The sequence below is a fragment of the Nothoprocta perdicaria genome, unplaced genomic scaffold, assembly GCF_003342845.1.
Source record: "Nothoprocta perdicaria isolate Ctin4 unplaced genomic scaffold, notPer1 scaffold_60, whole genome shotgun sequence".
Lineage (NCBI taxonomy): Eukaryota > Metazoa > Chordata > Aves > Tinamiformes > Tinamidae > Nothoprocta > Nothoprocta perdicaria.
The window spans coordinates 3,083,194-3,104,379 of NW_020455866.1; the positions used below are offsets into that span (position 1 = coordinate 3,083,194).

Below are 21,186 nucleotides of genomic sequence, written 5' to 3' on the forward strand. Positions count from 1 at the left end.
TTTTTTTCTTTTTTCTCGTTAGACTGTCTTTTTGTCTTTTGAAAGGCAGTTTTTAGAGGTGGGCACTGGGGCTGCTACACAGATCTGTCCTGCCTGAGACTGAATTTAAGAGCTCAGAAATGCTTTATATCAGTCCCAGGATAGCAGAGGAGATTGTGGAAAATCTGCAATCCTAATCCAAAATTCTGCAGAAGGAAAGCAGTTGATTTGTAATTAATCACAAGCTCTCAGAAAATTTGCTTTTTAAAAAATTCTTTGTAAAGTCTTTTATAACTTGAATGGTGCTCCTTAACCATTTATTGAGAAAGACTAGTATATTTTGATACAAGAGCTATAATTTCATAGTAAAATAAGCCAGGCTTGTCCCAGTTGTTGTAAAGTTTTATATATTTTTGACTTATACAACATATATGAAATAGTGAAGAAAAAGATGAGACAGAGCTATGGTACTGAACATACTGAAGAGGTGATAACTTTAAAGACACTAACTTGTCTTTGTGAAAGTTAACAAAGAAGTCACTGCTTGAGTGCTGTAAAAAGGAGAACTTAAAAAGAGGCAGGAGAAAATAGTTTTTTAAATTGTGTTGCCGATCTGATTTTTATATTCTTAAAACACATGAAATGAAAATGAAATCTGTTTTGTCAAAAATATCGTCTGCATATACGGAGTGAAATTTTGAATCTAAGTCAAGTGTTTGGAAGTTTTGCCATTGCCTCCTGTGGACTTCATCCAATATCATATCGTTGAAGAATTGTTGAAGCATGCTRGCACATAATAACTCTTATATTTTTTGATTGAAAATGCTATTTGATTTTGTAATGTGTTAAGGAAAAAAAAGATCAGACTTTGAGAACACACTGTGTCACTTCCCTGTCTTCTGCAAGGATTCTGCAGGATCTAGAGTTTAGAATTACTCACTGATGTGAGTAAAGTGCATTGCTGTTTATTTTAGCCACAAGTGATAGGAAGCATAGTAAAAACACTTGAGAAGCATGCTGAGTTTACCCATATGCCTTGTCAAATGTATTGGAATCTATTATGTACGTATTAAAAATTTAGCAATCTTTTGTTCCAGAGTTGGTCAATATTTCTCCCACCAGTCTGACATAAATTAAAGGTCTTTGTCATCCCAGGACTTCTAAATTACATCAGATCAGCCAGTGCTTTCTTCCTGAGGGCAAAACTTCCAAGAAGTAAGCTCGGCATGCGAATTTGCATTAATTAATCATCCTCACTGTTTTTGTGGGCCACCGAGACAACTGAAATATAGTATCTCCAATATCACAGAATCATAGAATCACAGAATGCTTAAGGTTGGAAGGGACCTCAGAGGTCATCTAGTCCAACCCCCCTGCTCAYGCAGGGTCACCTAGAGCACGTGGCACAGGGCTGCGTCCAAGCGTCTCCAAAGAAGGAGACTCCACAACCTCCCTGGGCAGCCTGTTCCAGTGCTATATATCGTATAATGCATATCTGTGACTTTTTTCTTCTTCTTTTTTTTTTTTAATATTTAAACACATCAGTTCATGACTAATTCTTCAAGAGTATCCCCAGTAAAATAGTGTCTTTTTCAAAGATGCACATGTAGCACCTGTCTTTTTTGGGAAACAGTCTTTATGCACACAAGAGTGGAAATTAATGTAAATTTGGTCAAATCTGGGAGCATAAATGAATTCTAGAATCTGCATTTGTTGTATCAAATATAAAATGGTCTAATTCTTATAGACTTTGTGTTCTGGTAAACACCACTTTAAGTTTTAATTAGGGAAATGATTTTCTGTCTTCTGATGGCTCTTTCTTGGATGTTTTTTTTCACCATTTTAATTATTATCTGAATATTTTTCTTACAGTTAATTTGAAAGAATGTCTTCAGTCTGCAGAATCTATCAGTTCCAGTGATCCAGTCTTCAAAGTTCTGGAAGATGGCTCTGTGTATACAACATCTGTTGTTTCTTTGTCTTCTGAGAAAAAGTCTTTTACCATATTACTTAAAGACATTCAAGAACACATAGAGAAGAAAATACATATTAACTTGGTGGCAGATAAAGAAAAGGTAAGCTTCTGATTTCAAGATAACATATATTTGGATGCTGACTTACAGAGTTTAATTCATGTGGATAGGTAGCTTCAAAGAATCGGGCCGAGCACTCTATTGTAGAATGTGTTTTTATTTAGTGATGCTTCATTACTGTGTGGGTTAAGTCATTAGATTTCCTTCTGAAATAGGACATGTTAGCAAGAAGCTAACCAGGAACATCAGTAATTTTAAAAGCAATATTTGATGTATGAAGGCAGATTTTATTGGCAGGAAGTGTTACAGTGAATGAAAAACTTTTTAAAGGTCTTATGATAGTTGGAATCAGAACTGAGGATCATGAAAAATAAGCAGTCAGTGGGAAAACTGGAAAGAGGAAGAAGGAAGATGGAAAGAAGTGGAACAGTAATTAAACAATAATATACACGGCTAAGAATATATAAATTGATTTGTATCTTTTTTTTTTTGTATTCTATATCCAGACACAGAAGACAAGGCATGCTAGAGATACGGTTCTCAAGAGAACCAAAAGAAGGTGGGGTCCTATTCCATCTGTTATGATAGAGAACTCACTTGGTCCTTTCCCACTACAAATCCAGCAGGTAGGTTTTATACAGATACTATTTTTATAACATAAATCATTTTCCTATGTGACCTGTGTAATAAAATCTAAGTTGCGACTTATGGGTTCAGACATATGTTTTATCAAGAAAATGAAAACTCTACATTGTCATATTAACAAATAACTTTGTAAAAGAAATTGAAGGCAGCTGGAAGAACAGGTTGAATTCTCCACTGATGTCATTCCTCCATTAATACTTCTGTCTTATTCTATCCTCTGCACTACCTCTTGTGGTCATGTAGCAGAAATAACATGTTCATGGTAGTCCGGAAGGACTGGAAATAGGCAAGAGCTGTAAAAAGAGCTGTATGTGAAAAGAGCTGTATGTAAAAAGACATACTATGAAAAGAACGACTTCTTTGCCCTGCTATTCAATGAAGGGCATAATTCAAAGGCAACAACAATAAGAGCAACCCAAAGTGTTGTCTTGAAAAACATTTTGTAGACATTTTGCAAGGGGTTGCATCTTACATGCCCACATCCTTTCTGGATCTTAACATGTAAATCTGTTGTATTAAGGCTGAGTATGATCTATATTATTAGGAAAAATACTCTTATGAAGGCAAATAGGTAGGTGTGAAAGAGAAATGTAAGAACTATAGTTATCATAGATGCACCTAGTCTTCACTGGATTACAGACTAGCTAGTAGAAGTGCAGAGGCAAGTGTAATAACAGAGTCTGAACAGAGTAATCATTCACCTACTAATCTAATCTTCTGAATGTCTGACAATAAAATGAAAGTATTCGGGGGTAGARGAGTTTATAAAAACATAACTGCTAAAGCTTTCTCTTCAGTGCTTCTTATGAGATGGAAGAAGACAACCTGAATTGCCAAATCATTGCACTATGAAACTAGTTTGTTTCATTTATCTTCTCCTTTGTTTTAATTCATTAGCTTATAAACCCCACTCTCAACCGAGAAAGTGGTCCCATCTCTATGGATGCATCTCTATGGATGTATATAAAAAAAAAATCTTATAAAAAAAGAGATAGAAATCATCAGCCATCTGTACCTGAATGTGCCTTGATACATAATTCTGAAAGATAAAATTCCAAAATGAAATATATTTTTTCATGCACATTCTTGTCTCTTTAATTGTTCAATGACACAAAACATTTCTGAGTTTAAAATGGARCTTCTAAAGAAGTAGAGTAAATCAAGCTTTCTTTTCTTTTTTTTTTTTTAAAGTTCCTGCTTCTAGTAAATGCGATCATGAAATGGGGGAGAATATATTAGAATTAGGCTGCTGTTTTTCTTTGGACTTAACAATTCATTCTTTGTAGGTCCAGTCAGACACAGCTCAGAACTACACCATTTATTATTCTGCAAGTGGGCCAGGAATTGATCAAGATCCGAAGGGTTTGTTTTATATAGAAAGAGAAACTGGAAATATCTTTGCTACTCGTGCAGTAGACCGTGAACAGTATCCAAGTTTTCAGGTACAGACCTAAACTGCATATATAAAATTATTTGCATCTTTTATATCTGTCATGCATGTGTTTCCAAGTTGGGTTACAGTGGAGATGGGGTGACAGACAAGATCTGGAATCAGGTGTCTGTGCTGACTGCCTTGATGTTTTGGACTCTTGTATTTTGGTATTGAAGAGATGAAATGAGTAACATTAAAGGAATACCTAGTCATCTAGCTCTTGAGAGTGGTTTTGCTTTTAACAGATTTGATTTTAATTCCAACATAACAGGAATGAAATAGTAGATTTGTATCACTTTGGAGAATAATTTGAAGTAATTCCTAAGTTTTTCAGCATAAGGTTAAAAAACTGGATAAAAACAAAACTATGATAAATTCCAAACAGCTATGGTTTTCTTGAGTTTCTTTTTCTCAAGCTGCTTGGTTTTAGTCTTTAACAGAGTGAACTGCTCTCTCTAGTGGCTGAGAAGTGTAAGAAAGCAGTGAGTGGGAATAAGCTGCTGCTTCTAAATAGTTAGGCAGATACTTTGCAATACCTATTATTGTTTTTTATTAGGTTATTTTGYAATGGGCAGATGATCCTTCCGTTCTTTGTGCTGTTATTCTAAATAGGCATGCTTATATTTAAACATTTCACAGAAAACTTTTTGTAATGCTCAGGTTACTTCATCTGCACTTGGTAATATTGTGTTTAAGAGACTTGAAAAAGCTGTTTGAAAGAGTTGGGGGAAAATTGGAAATAATGCAAATACTTTTAGGGGGAAGAGTGAAATGGGAAAATGTTGGGCAACAGTTAAAGGTTTTGGTTTTGCTGTGATAAGGTATCAGTCACTTCCTCTTCTGTGTGGACCAAGAACCTGTTTTTATACCAATGTGTCTAGCATGTAGGCCCAATCAAAAAAAAAATACTGCCAATTTGAAGAGAAGATAGTGAGTTTTAACAGTGACTTGAAATCTCAGATTTAGTAAACAATAAAGTATAAATACTTGCAGGTACTTTTAAAAGACTTGAGACAGATATGAGCTAGATTAATTCCTAGTGAGTTCTTCTGAGTATTGAGAAAGATAAGCTTAGCACACTGTATTTCATTTTGTTGATTCCTCCACTGAATTAAAATGTAATGCTGCTTCAGTATGAAGAGCTACTGAATTTCTGTCTTACAGATCATTTGCTTTGCAAGCACTCCTGATGGATATTCACCAGAAATACCACTCGTGCATACAATCAGGATAGAGGATGATAATGATAATGCTCCATACTTTACACAGGATGTTTTTGAGTTTTCTGTCCCTGAAAATTCCAAACCTGGTAAGAAGAGTTTTAAATCAGTGAACATGGAAAGTGTTATTCAGTTCAGTTATATACGAGTACAACTGGGTATAATTCTAACATTTAACGATTAACAGCAAGATTTCCTAAGGGTTATTTCTTTACAACAAAGAGTGAATTTTCAAAGTGTGTGTTAAGATTTCTTATTCATTAGATATTCAAAAATTATATCTCAATAATAGTGAAAAATATAAATAGAAGTTTTCAAAAACTGAGATGCCTCAACATTCTTAAATAGTGTAAGAAGTTCATGACACTTTTTTTTTCATTATATGCAAAATTCCTTGTTCCCATAAAATGTTTTGATGGATACAAAAGCAGCTTCTAACCATAGATTCATTTCCTAAGCAACCAAATTGATATTATTCTAAGGAGTAAACCTCTTTTGAATAATCTTAAAGTGTGTTCAAACTGATTAAACAAGGTAGGACATTTTGCTGGGGTAGAAAAAGAGTAACAGCAATACATAAAAGGCTTCCTTCTGCACAGACTTGTAGGAGGAGATGAGTCAGTTCATCACACTTCATGTGTCTGTGTAATGGAGGATAAAAGTGGGGACAAAGATAGGGAGAAAGATGAAACTCAGAGAATAAGTATTGGAAAAGCCCTGTTTTACCTTTCTCTCTCGTCTCCCATATTAGGGTACAGTGAGGGAGGTCTAGCTTGTTTCCCAAAAAATTAAGTATCTTAACATTCACCCCAGAATAACAGTCACATTTAACTCTCTAAACTGTTCCACATTTTATTGGGTAAGTTATGGGTTATGGGTGATTTTTTTTTCCAAAACTAATCTGAAGAAGTACAGTAGAAATCCCTAGTGGAGACTCTAGGGTAGAACTGTGATTTGAACCATGTCAAAAATCACTGAACCATGCCCTTCYACCCCAGCAGCTCCTTCTCAGCTGTGTTTTGGATTTTCAGAAGTCACTGCCAAAAATACTAATTGAAAACTATCTTTTTAATGTTAATTTGATTATTCTTTYTATTCATTTGGCAACTGCAGTAATTACATTTTTGTTTGAAGAGGAGGGAAAAAAAGACAAAAGATTAAAATAGATAATTTTACACTTTTATTGTATTCTCATTTATGTTTTTTTCTAATACTATTTTCATTTAGGAATAACTAGCAGAAAAACCATTTTCGTGTATCTAAAATAATACTCCAAAATGTTCAAAAAATTTTTGTTTATTTATTAATTTTTCCAGAACTTAAATTCTCTGTATTATATTCACAGGTATAATAGTTGGAAAAATGACTGCAGATGACAAAGATGAACCTTTTACTCTACATACCGCATTGAAATACCGCATTGTGTCACAAGCCCCACCGGTTACCCCAGTATTTGGTATACATGGTGACACAGGTGTCATTTCTGTGTTATCCCCGCAGCTGGATAGAGAGGTGATTCTTACCTCAAGCACTGAGCTGCTTCTTGCAATTGTTTGCTCTACTGCTCACAAATAGTTTCCTAACGCTGAATTCTTGGGAACATCCAGATAAAACATTTTGTCTACTCTTTCCTCTATAAGGAGCAGCTAAAGGGGTCGTGTGTTTCCAGAGGGGTCGTTTCCAGAGGGTTGTGTGTTCTGTCCAAAGGGGTTTCTGTGCAGATCTATCATATTCTAGCTAACGTGGGGGGGAGAAAGTCCTGCTGAATTTGATACAAAATAGCTCTTTCTATGTTTCCCTTTTTTTCATTCTTCGTGAATCCCATGAGCTATTGTCACTTCCTTATGCACGTTAAGTGCTTCCTGCTTGTTGCTAGGGAAGGTGAAACAGGGTTTCCTGAAGTGATCAGACATACTCTATTCAGCAAAAGCATCTCTAATATGAAAAACCTAAAGAGTAATATAATCTAAAATATGAACAGTTTATCAAATAGTTTTCAAATATGGTAGGTACAAAGCAGAGTTGCTATAAGATTTGTTTTATTTATTTTGGAAGAGAGGAGGGCAGTGTCACTTGCTAAATTGTTTACACTAGGAAAAAAAAGCAGGCATGTGTAATTAAAAATATTTTTGGTATATGACAGTTCTAGAAAGAAAACACTGCTRTATGCACACCACTGTATAAGTTAGAAATAATTTTGTTCTTCACTACTTATTTTGCTTCATGGCTGAAAATCCATAATGGATGTGTATCCCAAAGCACTTGCAGGTTAGCAAGAGAAGTACTCAGTGGCTGAGTATGACTATGACCACTGCAGAAACAATCACAGCAACTACTCAGGAAAGAAAAGCTTGAAAAACGAGTTTGCTCCCTGTCCTTTAAAGATAAAGGTCTGAAGTAGAACAGGAGAATTCTGTCCTCCACCCACATAACCTAATCTTAGTTCCAGAGAYTGAGAGCTAGGATTACTGTTCTAATTCATAACCCCCCCCTTTTTGTGTCCCCTCCCTCCCTCCTGCATTCAGTTGCTCAGGTATTACTAAGGCGAAGGAAGGTAGTGTGCTGTTGTGACTCAAGTTACAGATTTAAGTGTGTTGCTTATCAGTGATCCTGTTTAAACTGATAAGAGCACTGGCTCTTTCTGCTCAGACCCTGCCAAATGGTGGGTCTGGCCTTGTCATTTGTAGCCCAAACCAAACCTGATCACAGGAGCATTTCCTCCTGGTTTTCCTCACTGAAAAAAAAAGACAGAAGAAAAAGAAGTTAGAAGCCAAAAGAACTGAGGCATCATACCAGTTGGAAACCCAAAGAATGGTTTCCCACTGCAAATGGCTCTGAAAGGATGTGGATAGCAGATGTAGTTCTGCTGTTATGTCTTCCTAAATGTAAAATGTTGGAAAACTAARGTTTCTGTGGATATTGTGAAAAGCTTTATTTGATATAGAACGTGGTTCACTTATCACTAATAGATTCTAAACTTAGTTCTGCCTAGCCACTAAAAATATTTTCCTGACTTTCCTTTGGACCTATAAGCAGAATAGCCTCCAAATTGTCTTTTTTTTTGAAGGGAATAATGTTGAAGTTAGAACAGATTTGGGGTATAGGACTAAAACTCTGGTGTGTGACTATGTGATTAAAAAAATCTAAAAGGTGAAAAWTTTGTATTTTTTTATTCTTTTTTAGATGGTATCCAAATATACTTTATTAGTTGAAGCAAGAGATATGGCAGGTCAGCCTTTTGGTTTGTGTACCACTGGAACAGCTATTATTAGGATTGAAGATACAAATGACAATGCACCCTCTTTTAAGCACATGCAAGTAAGTCTTCATAAATTAAGGGCGTGTAAAAGGGTAAAGAAATTACTGATTTTGATCCCCTTTCTAATCTCCTAACAGCAGTCTCTTGGGTGTGAAGCCTAATGTCCTGGCATTCTGTTGTCAATATAACTTCTCTTACAAGCATTTGAAATTGCCATATTGGTTGCTGTGTTGTCTGACAGGGATAGTTGGTGTGTATTAGGCATTTTCAGTCATTTACTTTAAGACTATTGAACGAAAGCTAATATGATTAATTCATGGCTCCTGCTCCATCTGGRCAGGATATCTGATAATTTAACTGTATTTAGACAGGGCAAGATTTAGTACTAAACATGTCCACAGCCTCATTGCCTCTGATCAGATTTGGCTACTTCTATGACACATGGAAAAATAAGTTGGTGTCATTGAAGGAGATGCACCAATGTTTTGCTAGAGTTTCCTTTACAATTCCAACTCCTTTCTCCCCCCAAAAAATTATTATTTGAATAATTTCTTGTTCACCAGTAGCTATAAAAGCTCTAAATCCTGCTTTTTGTGTCCTTCTAATTATTTTCCTTTCTTCCTTCACATTTTCATTTAAAAATTATGACTGCAGGTTTTCAGAAGTTTATGCCAGGGACAAAATTTGACCTCTAATTTCTCTTTAGTTCAGAAGGTTAATTTCTCTTAAGTTAGTGGCAGTTTTAATACAGAAACTATGCCTCAGCAATCATAGATATAAAAATGAAAYACGATGGAAGATTTTGTAATGTAAAGCTGAACAAAAGGAGGTAGTTTTCCATTATGTATATTATCCTTTTTTTTGGCCTACTACTATATAATATCCTCAATAATAGCACCTTGGAATTACTCCTATTTGTGCTTTCYGAACTTGCACAAAATAACACAGTTCTATTAAAAAAACCCCTTTCATTCCCCAATATCTAACAAGAGACATATTTCACCCTTCTAGACTTTTCTTATCATTCTGTGGTTTGCTTATATATATGTGTATATATATATGCACATGTATACATATACTTAATTTACCCCATATCCTTTTCTAATTTTCTGCATGATCATATGTAAATATCAGTATCTGTAGTTGATGTAGCTCAGGAGGATATTGCTCCTTTCTGGGAAGGAGAATTTCARACTTTTAGAGATTTCAACTGTGCTCACAGGTAAGAATTACCTTAAGAGATAGTAGAGAGTGAAGACAATACACTATTTCATTAAAACAAAGTAGATTGTTACACCCGGTTGGTAAATTGACCCTTTGGGTTTAAGGGGTGAGAGGAAGGAATATTCCTTTAAATATAGTATTCTTTCACTCCTGCATTGTGCAATTGTGGAGTGGTATTCTCTGACTTAAATCAGTATTTTCTTTTGATATTTTAAGTATGAAGCACGGGTGGAGGAAAACAGAGTGAATGCAGAAATACTGAGAATTTCTGTTCTCGATCTTGACGAACCTGGTTCACCTGGCTCAGGAGCTGTTTTTGAAATTATTAGAGGAAATGATGATCGCTCCTTTGAAATTACAACAGACCGAAACACAAATGAAGGAGTCCTGTGTGTTGTCAAGGTAAGTCACAATGAGAATGCTGGAGAAAAAGCTATGTGTCTGGGAGTGTCATTTTTAAAACCAATAACACATAAAGCTCATTTTTATTCAGTGAATATCTCTAGCTATGAGGCAATTATGTTTTCTTATTAAACTACAATTTGAACAAAAGTTTAATAATTCATCTTCCAGACTACTGCATATTTTTGTGTGTGCAGCATTGAAGGAATGATCTTTATTTTATCATGCAAGAAAAACTTGGCATTTTAGGCTGGTTCCATAGTTTGAGTTGTTTAGATTTAGGGAGGTATCTGAGGATTTTTCCATGGCTCATGAAATGAGAGGCCAGAGAGGGAATGATGAGCATCTCCTCCAGTCTTACTCATTCTGTGAGTTATCACACTTAACAACYCAGCATAAAACTCTTCAAGTTTTCTTTTTCAGGGTAGTTTCTTTTTTCTTTTAGATTTGTTTTACTGGGTTGTGAGGGAGGCCATGTTCACATAAGGTTAGGTACTTGTTACACCTGATGCTTTGTAGATATTGGAAAACAGGACTGCAGTACTTGTACTTCGGCATATTTCTTAGGCCCTTATTATCTGTCTCAATGTCTGTTAAAACTGTGCAATAACAGATGTCTTCTCAGAAGCAAAGAAGTTTAATATTAAAATTTGAAGGGGTAACAACAATGCAGAGAGAAGCCAGTTAAATTTGGGTTTTATATAATGTTTTGTTGCTAGTAATCATTTAAATAAAGCTTTTCTAAATCTATGCGCAGAGTGTGCTAACCAGTTTTGTGTAGTATAACTCTCTAGCATACTGAATAGTATGATAGCTTTAGGATATAAATAGCTCTATTAATGCCATATTATATCTTTGAAGAAGGTGTCTTAAGACCTTTTGTAGAGGCCCTGATCAGCCCCAGAAATTCAGACACATTTGTAATCATGCAGTGTCATGATAGATGATAACAAGAGGTGTGACTGATTTACGTTAGAAAGAAGATAYTATTAAACTAAAATAATGGGCAACTAGATATGGAAGAAGAAAATCCCCCACCATTTCTGCAAATCTGTAGCATAGTGTTATTATTGTAAAGTTGTGCTGTATATTTAGATTCTTAAGGATGGCACCTTAGATTATTTTATTAGCTAGAACATAGTTAGAACTTAATTTTCTCTGAAAATCATGTCCCTTCACTGTGTCTCAAGCTGGATGTTCCAGAAGAATGGGTGTTTTTTTCTGTAAACAARTGTGACATTGTTTTGTCCGTTTAATCCTTTTACTCCGTTTTGTCCATTTAATAATTGTTTTGGGAAAACAMCACCAAGTTTTATATTGTTATGAAGAAAAAAAAAAATCTGTTTTATAGGGTCTGGATTATGAAAGCTCCAAGCAAAGGACCCTTGTGATTTCTGTCAACAATGAGGCACCCTATATGTTAGCACCACATTCAAGACAACTTGCCCAGAGCACTAGTACAGTTATAGTGCACGTCATAGATGTTGATGAGGGACCTGTTTTCAAACCCTGTCTTCTCACTCTGGAGGTTAAAGAATGTGAAGATATGGGCACACTTATTGGACGTTATGTGGCAGAAGATCCAGAAACTGGGAATAGTGAAGGCATATGGTATGAAAMAATGTTATTTTACTGGTTTACTTGGCGTACGAATTAATGTACGTAAGAATGTGGGAGATATGGGCTCTATGTATTTGTATACACAGATGCACGTGTGTGTATAAATACAAATATCCTGATCTGCCTGTGCATTTTACATGTGAGTTGGTTTGCTGATYTGCTTGAGGTTTTTTCTTAAATAACGAAGTTGTTCTCAACAGCTACCGGATAGCACCTGGTCAATGTAATTGGATTAACATAGATGAAAAAACAGGTGAAGTCAGAACTAGCAAAGTCTTGGACCGCGATGTTGGAGAAATGAGACGAGGTCAATGCAACATTACAGTCCTCGCAATAGACAGAAGTGAGTACCAAACRTTCTTAGTATGCTTTGTCATCTGTGAAAGATCTGCATAAGCCAGTCATATATAGGAACAGCTATACATGGCCAGACCAGAGGCCCACTTKGTTCTGTATCGTATTCTGGGATAACTGTATCAAATGCCTAAGGAATATTATACAGTACTTCTGCTCCTATTTAAAATGCTTTATTAAATTTAAACACAGGGATTTTGGTGTTGCATTTATTTCTTTATTTACACACTGATTTTTTTTTTTTGGTAGTACCTGGCTGCCCTGAGGTTGACAACAGGTTGACAATAGTAGTGTATAGTGAAATTCTTACTCTTGGAGCTCTCCTATTGTTTTCTATCTGTTTGACCTCTTGGTATCTTCTTTTTGGAAACTGTAAGTTAAGAGAACCAATAATAATAGACATATTCACTGCTCTATGTTATCAAACTCATAATAATCCTCAGGAGTTTAGGTTCTATAGCAGTGGTATATATTGCTCGGTGAGGAGCTCTTACATAGTCCATTCATTGTAGGGAATGTTTGGACGCTCAAGTTCTCATTCTAAAACAGGTTTTGGTTCTGACTTAGCATTAGTAATAATCCCTTCTTTAGGATTGCTTTGGGTGTATATATTTACCACCTATTTTAGGCTGAGATTTAACTCTAAAATATGTATCTTATATTAAAAAGTGTTATGAATTTAAACTGTTTAGAGCCTTTATTGTTCATAGAGAAAATAAACACAATATATGCCTCTGCAATCAGATATCTGCAGAGAAAATTTWAAAAAAAACAGATTCATGTAATTTCATTGGTATGCATTTGCAAGTATTAACCAATTCTATATCAGAAAAAAAAGAAATTGGAAGGAAGAGCTTGATCAGTTCTCACATGTAGATTTTAATTATGTAGTGTGTGTGTGGGTGCTGAATCCTTATATGGCATGGTGACTCAGAAGGAAGAGAACAGAACAGAATGGCCTGGTATCTGAAGTGTGTTCATGTTCACAAACCTTAGAAGCTCTGATAATTTTCTTTTTTTTTTTTGATGGAGAAATTTTATGAAAAATCATCCTGCCAGCGGTCTTTTGCTCAGAAGAAGCAAAACTTGCAACTGCAAATTCGTTGTTCTCTGCTCTTTCTTGTCATCTCCCTCCTGTGCCTGCAGTTTCTTTGAGGATAGCACATGTAGAGGAGGGAACCAAGTACAGTATTTCATACTCTCTCCGCAGAGCAGACTAATTCCTCCTCATTCTCYCCACTTGCTGTTTTTGGTTGGATTTAATGGTTTCTAACCAAGCGATACACTGTGTAATCAGGTGAACAAAGAGAAGGACTCTGTAGAAGGAGCTAAGAGTCAGAAAATTCCTGCTCTGCTTTTAGTTAAATTAGTAGATGCTTTCCACTTTACAGTTAAACTTAGATATTACAGAAGATTGTATTTGATTCTACTGATTATTTGATTCTATGATTATTCTGATTATTTGATTCCACTTCTACCTAGAAGTAAAGGAACAATGCACTGTAAATAAGCACTAAAAGCAGCCCTCTTATCTTGCAGATGGCAAGACAGGCACTGGCACTATTCAGGTTATTATCAGGCCTGGGAACAAGAATTACCCGCGCATTGCTAAAACCGAGTATATAATGTGCAGAGACCGAAAGCCCATCTGCCTCACAGCACAGGATGCTGATGTGTCTCCTTTCAGCATGCCTTTTGTGTACCGTGTCGCTGACCGAAGCTTGTCTGGCTCATGGAAGGTAACCCCACATAACGGTATGTTCAACTGCATCCTGTTGTTTAAAAAAAGTAGAATAGCTTCCACTACAAGTAGGTTTCTTGCATCTTGGCAGTCAGGCAATTAGGCTGTGTTTCACCTGTTTGATAAGTARCAATTTTTACTGAACCTTGTTTATCACAGAAGTTGGCATACCTGTTTCAGGTCTAATCTCCTAAGTCCCTCTGCATTTCATTTCATCTAGATCTAGGGGATCTAGAGTAAACATCAACACCTCTGTAAGAGAAAGCATATACTCATAATTTCAGAGGAATTTAAATATGTGGTGGCTATAGTGCTAAAGGAAAAAATAGATCTCTTTTCAGGCTGCTGTTATGGGAGAGGACTGGGAAACTAAAACATTACCTGAAATTGATCAAAAGTAGTCTAGAAATACCTTGGTAATTATTTTCTCATCTCATTATTTTCTCATTCTAAAACATGCTGACATCTGGCATGTTTTAGCCGTAGCTTAATTCAGTGAAAATATTATTGCCTTCCATAGTGTATTGATGTTCATTTGGATAATTTTGATAGAGGTAGATAAAGGATTTACTACAAAAGGAGTCACTGTCCCCTTAAACATGCTCATGTAAAAAGTCATAGGTGACAAAGTTTTTTTCTGATAACAGCATTAAGTATTGAAAAAACACATTTGCTACCGTGTTGTCAGGCCTGAAAGGGGTCTGGTTCAGAAGTTCATGACAAAAATTCACAAATAAAAGGAAGTGGTAGAAAAGTCTGAAAGTAAAGTCCACCTGAAAGCTTCAAGTTTTTTGTTAGGCAAATTGAAAAAAAAAAWTTTAGAAGGGACATAAAGTTTCAGATACCTGAACAAATAGCAACCATTATGTTCATCAATAGTTTTTTTACAAGTATTTTTTTTTTACCCTTTAAAACATATGCTTACTAGTAATTGCTAATAGCAGACTAAATACATTTCACTTCCCATTGAGTATAGCATCTCCTATGCTAGAGAATGGAAGTGGTATTATTTGTTTTTGTATTATTTATTGCAATTGGACCATAAAACATCCTTTAATAACTACTAGTCATGTTTTTTATGAGTAAATACAGTGTCACTTCATGTGTCACCATCATAAACTGAATCAAGTCCAAAGCTTCAAATCAGTTCTTTTCAAAGGCTATGTTTTGCAAGTGTATCTTTTAAAAAGGATGCTGAAATAGTAAATCCTTCCAAATACTTATTTTCATGTTACTTGCAGTTCAGTTTTAGCACATTAAGGATAGCTTTAAACTAGCTAATACGAATCTGGTAGCAGTGCTACTTATACTAGCTACTTATACTAGAAAGTAAGAGCTATCTTACAGTGTCAATTACATAGCTGTATCTCATATCAAGGATAAAACTTGCTGGTGTAGTTTTGCTTGGTGTCTCTCTCCCTTTCTAGTAACTGCTGATGCTTTTTGGACTGATAGAAGTTGACTGAGGTTAACAGTGAAAGGGGTAGGGGAGTTTCAATTATATTTAACAGTGGATATCTCAGTGGATCTCTTTTCAACATTTTTTTTCCCAGATAAATCAGCATATCTTTCACCAAGAGGTGATATTCCATTTGGAAAGTACACTATTCCTATAAGTGTGTCTGATAATGGAGGAAAGCAAGGAGTCAGTTATATAACAGTTAATTACTGTAATTGCGATACTCCAAGTGATTGCACTGAAGAAGGTACCGATCCTCGTGACTTACCAAGAGCTGGCTCTAATATCAGTCTTGGGGTGTGGGCCATCCTTGCAATGATCTTAGGATCACTSTTACTGCTGTGTAAGTATATTTCTTCAATATGAATTGCAGAACACTTATTTTAAAATACACTTAGAGAGCTCAGTTTGAACTTGACTCCAGCATTTCTTTCTGTTCAGGCTCGTTTTGCCCTCATCAGTTAAGGCACCTGTTATATTTGTATTGTTTGTAAGATATTTTTTGTAAGATATTCTATATATCCATGTTAACAAGGCCAAGAAAATGCATTTTGCATTCTGTAGGAATTCTGAAATGTATTTCCTAGAGCTTTTTGATAACCTTCATATTTCATGGAATAAAATATTGAGACTGAGGCACTGAATTTAACAATAAATTTTACAAGGACAGCATAATGTTGGAGGACAGGTTAGTTCCACAATAGACCTGTTTAAATACATTTTGTGTTACCAAGTTTACCAAAGAATAAGAGATACTTAAGAGGTAGATATGTCTGTTAACCAGTGAGGAGGTAATAGTGATGAATAGTAGCAAAGCAAGGCCCCTGTGTTAACAAGAATCATAGTCTCTCTGTAGCCATGGATGATACTGACTGTACCGCACAGTGTTCATGTTTTTAGGAGGAATCCACTGATTCTATAGATGAAATAGACTAATGACAAGTCTTTACCTTTAATCACCCGAGGACATGTTAAAATAATAAATGCTTCAAATGCTTCTACTTTCAATGACTATTCATCTCAAAGCTATCTATGCTTGCTGGGTAGATAAGACACTGGGACCTGCACGTATTTTGAAAGTGAGGTGTATCTATGTTTTGTCTAAACACCACAGATCCCTGAATTAAGAATTCACAGATATCTGAATTTAAGATGTTACTGTGAGGTGAAACTTGTAAGAAGTGGAGATGCTCAGTAGAGGTACCTTGTGAAGGATTAGATAGGTTTCTATCACTGCCCCTTGACTGTTCAGTCCAAGACAGACTTGTTCTTTTATTGTAGATAGTTTTATCCTGTATATCCTGGGCTCAGTGCTTGTGTGGATGTCTTCTTTCCATTGCCATCATCAGGCTATCCACTAGGCCACTGATGCAAATCTCACTGTTAGCTGATCATTGCAGCAAAGTGCAAAGTGGCTCTGGGCTAATTCCCCTATAGGCTTATGAGCAGAAATCAAATTGCTCATGAGTAATTAGGCAGAACTGAGTTATTCCTCATTGGCATTGTTTTTAAGATATTGTGTTGATAAAGTGAAGGAAAGAGTAGTTCTCTGAATGAAATGTCCAGTTCTGCATTTATAAGTAGCATTAGCTAGCATGTGGTTTTTTTTTAATACAAACTTATTGCAGGCTGATTCCCTGTGAGAATGATCAGTATTTTYATAGTAGCTAAGCTACTATAGTGCAGTATTACAGTAGTTTACATTTAGTAAACTGTAGTTTACAACATGTAGTTCCTTATAACACATTAGTTCCTTATGACATAATTTGACATCTGCTTATGAATAAATGAAAATGTCTAACATGCAGTTTTCATGTAGTACAATATAGTACATTTTTTTCAGTCTTGGAATATTTTCAGAAAAGGAGCTTGCATTTATTCATTGGAATAAGAAATAGTTCAAGAATATTGTGAAAGCTCCATTTATTGTTTGAAAAGAAATAAGTAGATGACTGGTATTTTTAGAAACAAATAATTGTTTTAATCAKTTTTGATGCTTAAGCATTTGAAAATGCTCTTACAACTATTTATTATCGATCTATCATTATGAAATAAAACTCACAGTATCTTTCTCACTTACTTTCTCTCTGTAGTAATCTTGATTACAATTTGTGGCTGTTGTGGCGCTGGGGTAATGCACAGACAAGTCACYGATGATTGTGCCAATCACAACTTAATAATTTCCAATACAGAAGCTCCAGGAGAAGAAGTGATGGTGAGTTATCTATTTATTTCAATGTAAAAACATGTCATTAAGATACCCACAGCATTTCAGTTTCAATAGTTGCAAATACGTGATTCAGTAAAGGAAATAAGCAATAGAAAGCAGGGATCAATAGATGTGCTTTGTCCATTTAGAAAGAAACTCTGGTTTAGGCAGAGTTAGGAGTACCGAATATATTTAAATATATATTATCCTATTATTACAAAACCCTACTCCCAGTTGCTTATAACTCTTGCAACTTCAGCTGTTTGAATTGAAAGTTTTAGGTAGATATCTTAATTATTTCAGACATTTTCAGCGGTTAGAGGAAAATTTACTGTTTTGCCCATGTTTTTGTAGATGTGATGGGCAATTCTTGCCATCTTCTTAAACTGATCGATTGGTTGGTTTCTGAGCCAGCAGAAAAAAATTTAATTGAACAGTCTATATTCAGTCAATATGTTCTTCATTTTGTCAGTTGAAGTATTTTAAAATTCCATATACTATGAATATAGTCCAGCCCAGGACTGCATTGATGCTTATCTCCTCAGGTGCTGTCCTTTCTCCACTCATTCTGCCCCCCCAAAAAARACTTAGAATTAGGTGACTGCACTTCATTCAGAAAAACAAGAAAGTTATCTTAATGCTGACAAATGTCAAATTTCTGTTTCTGTGAAGCATTACRTAGTGTACTTATAAGTTGTATGCAGTCCTTTTTTATGTGATCCCATAGTAGTTTTTTCTGTGTGTACAGTGAAGTGCAGAGACTTAATGCGTAATGAAACAGAATGAAGCGTACACTGGTAACTCTGTATCTGATTTAACAGATTACAAATAGGTGACTTTGCAAACCAAACATTACTTTTATGTGATACCTGACATATCTAACAGTTCCTGATGTATTTATCCTTTCGAATGTAAAAAATATGTGTCTTTTTTAGGATCATAATATAATTCCTTTACAAAATACAAATGATCAAGGAGGATATGGAATAAAAACAGGTGACCAACAAACGTTTGAAATGGTGAAAGGAAAAGGGCATACTCTGGAATCTATCAAGGGAGGAGGACATCAGACCTTGGGATCAGTCAAAGAAGGAGGAGGAGGAGGAGGACAGCCTATGATGGATACATGTAGATATTCTTACTCAGAATGGCATAATTTCACACATCCTCGCTTAGGTGAAGTAAGTATTTTTTTACAGGTCTCCTGGAGTCTGCATTGTTGTTGATATTTACAACCTTTTCCAGGAAGAAAATATGTATTATCTGGGTTGAAGGCTTTTCTCCCTTTTTCTTACTTCTTTCCATTTGGAATACCTCTCTTCAAGTAAAAAAAAAAAAGTCATCTTTCATCTTTTTTTAGAGATAGGCACACTTTATTTGCTTGGCTAAATTTTACACACTATGCTGTTTTTCATTTAGAGTAATTTATTTTAGAATAATTTCTCAGGTATCTATGTGTTAGTTTTGTTGTTGGTTTGGGKTTTTTTTGTTTGTTTTTTGAGAATGTCTGTCTGCTTTTAATCTAACTGCATTCTTTTTACTAATTTAAGACTTCATACCTGGAAATAGTTGAACATTAACATTATAGTTATTCCATGCTTTAGGATCAAAACTCTTTACTACGTGCCTGAGTAGTTAAATGTAATTCTGACTTTTAATTTCAAGTGAATTCTAGTTGTTTGACAGGTTATTTAAACAGGGTCTTCCTCTATTACTTTTCCATACGTGATTAATAGAAATGATTTATTATTAAATACTTACATTTTATAGTCTGAATGATATAGACCAATGATGTGCATTTTTTGTATGTAGGAATCCATTAGAGGACACACTCTGATTAAAAATTAATCAATGAAAGGTAAATCAAAGAAATTATTTTTATGCAATATGTTTAGGATAACAATTTAAGAAAATAATAAGGTATATTCTTTTCCTATGCAGAAGGTGCACCTATGCAGACAGGATGAAGAACAGAAACATTCTGAAGATTATCTCCTTTCATATAACTATGAAGGAAAAGGATCTTTGGCTGGCTCTGTAGGCTGCTGTAGTGATCAGCATGAAGAAGAGGCACTTGACTTCTTAGATCAGCTGGAACCCAAGTTTAGGACATTAGCAGAAACATGTGTAAAGAGATAAATGTGCCTTTCACAGTGCTAAAAAAAAAAACTGTAAATAAGTGGCTGTCATAATTTTGTGATATTTTGGATTTAGATACTTTGGAATTGAATGCAACAGATTGTTCCACTGTGTTCTTTCTGGGGGAAAGGTTTATCAGGATTAACTTAGATTTGTGAGAATGTAAGTAACTCTTTAAGTTTACAATGGCTTTTCTATCTACTACACACATTCCATCAAAAATGAGGGGAGTCAAAACTTTTCTTTAAATTGTGTTAATATAGTAATGCTAGTTTTCTGTTTAGCTTGTATTTCCTATTTGTTTGTGATTTACTTAAAACACAATTTTTTTTTTCCTTTTAACTAATTATCCATCTTGAAAATTGTGTTGTATTTGGCTTTGGAGAAGGAATGCTTCTTTTACTCACTGTCTCTTTGTTTTCTTTTCTGTGGAAATAAAACTTAAAATACTACTGGTGAATATCTAATACCTTGTTACTTTGTAACATATATGAACTGAGATACAAAACAGTTTTTCTTTTTTTCACATAAAATAAAAAAATACTGATGACTGCAGTAGAAAACTTTATATTTTGAAATTGAAATTAAATATATATATTGTATATATGTAAAATAATATTCAAAAATATATTTTTCTTCTAATGGGTTACCACCCATCAGACTTTCTATCCTAAGGGATTTCAACAAATCAACAAATAGGATATCAGCATTGTATGCGAGTATATATTTTTCTTTTAGGAAATAAGAGATTTTAAAAATTAGGGATAATTGTTGTACTTAAATGATGGCAAGACAAATCTCACCTTTACCTAACTTAAGTTTGTACCTCAGTTTCTTGTGAGTTTTAACATAGCATCATTACAGAAATGACAAACTTTGTCAAGAATTTTGTCCAGTGTAGCTCCCACTGCCTTTCTGACCTTTTGACTTTTCTCATTAAGAACTTCATTAAGCTGTTTCTTTCCCTAAGTAAAACTAGCAGAAGGTACAGGCCAAATGGACTGAGAATAGATCATGTTGATAGCATGTTCTAAAGCCAGCTTTTTCAGAGATGCAAAAATATACCAGAGCAAACCATCTGTTTTACGTATGTTGTGTCGTGGTTGCATTTACACAACTCAAAGTGCATTTGAGGTATGCATTTGCACAGACTTCTGGCAGAAATCATCTGAGTCCCATTTGTATTTTTTAGTAGATTAAGCATACATACACTCTCTCTTTCTCTCTCTCTCTTTATATATATATATATATATATATATGAAGCTGTGTAATACAAATGGCATTTGATAGTAGTGTGAACTGAGGATTGCCATAAGCACCTTTCGAAATTCAGCCTCTGCTTCCCAGCTGGCTTTTATTCCCAAATGCTTTTAGCATTTGCTCTCCTGGTGAAGTAATCTGTTCGCTGCACACCAGGGATCCTCTTTGTCTTAAAACAGTGTCTTCCTGCCAATGAGAAACTGGTGCAGT

At 35.0% G+C, this 21,186-nt stretch overlaps 1 protein-coding gene across 1 annotated transcript in view; it reads left to right on the forward strand.

The window, feature by feature from the left end:
• DSC1 (desmocollin 1) overlaps positions 1–20,018 on the forward strand; it is a 23,695-nt gene extending 3,677 nt beyond the window's left edge. The window contains exons 3-16 of the mRNA XM_026049660.1: positions 1,852–2,054; positions 2,519–2,638; positions 3,944–4,099; positions 5,254–5,398; positions 6,655–6,821; positions 8,493–8,627; positions 10,009–10,194; positions 11,546–11,805; positions 12,015–12,157; positions 13,708–13,923; positions 15,463–15,711; positions 17,462–17,583; positions 18,513–18,758; positions 19,519–20,018. Coding sequence (XP_025905445.1) covers positions 1,852–2,054; positions 2,519–2,638; positions 3,944–4,099; positions 5,254–5,398; positions 6,655–6,821; positions 8,493–8,627; positions 10,009–10,194; positions 11,546–11,805; positions 12,015–12,157; positions 13,708–13,923; positions 15,463–15,711; positions 17,462–17,583; positions 18,513–18,758; positions 19,519–19,716 — 2,546 coding nt within the window. The 3' untranslated portion in view covers positions 19,717–20,018. The remainder of the gene's footprint in view (positions 1–1,851; positions 2,055–2,518; positions 2,639–3,943; positions 4,100–5,253; positions 5,399–6,654; positions 6,822–8,492; positions 8,628–10,008; positions 10,195–11,545; positions 11,806–12,014; positions 12,158–13,707; positions 13,924–15,462; positions 15,712–17,461; positions 17,584–18,512; positions 18,759–19,518) is intronic.
• Positions 20,019–21,186: the final 1,168 nt, after the last annotated feature.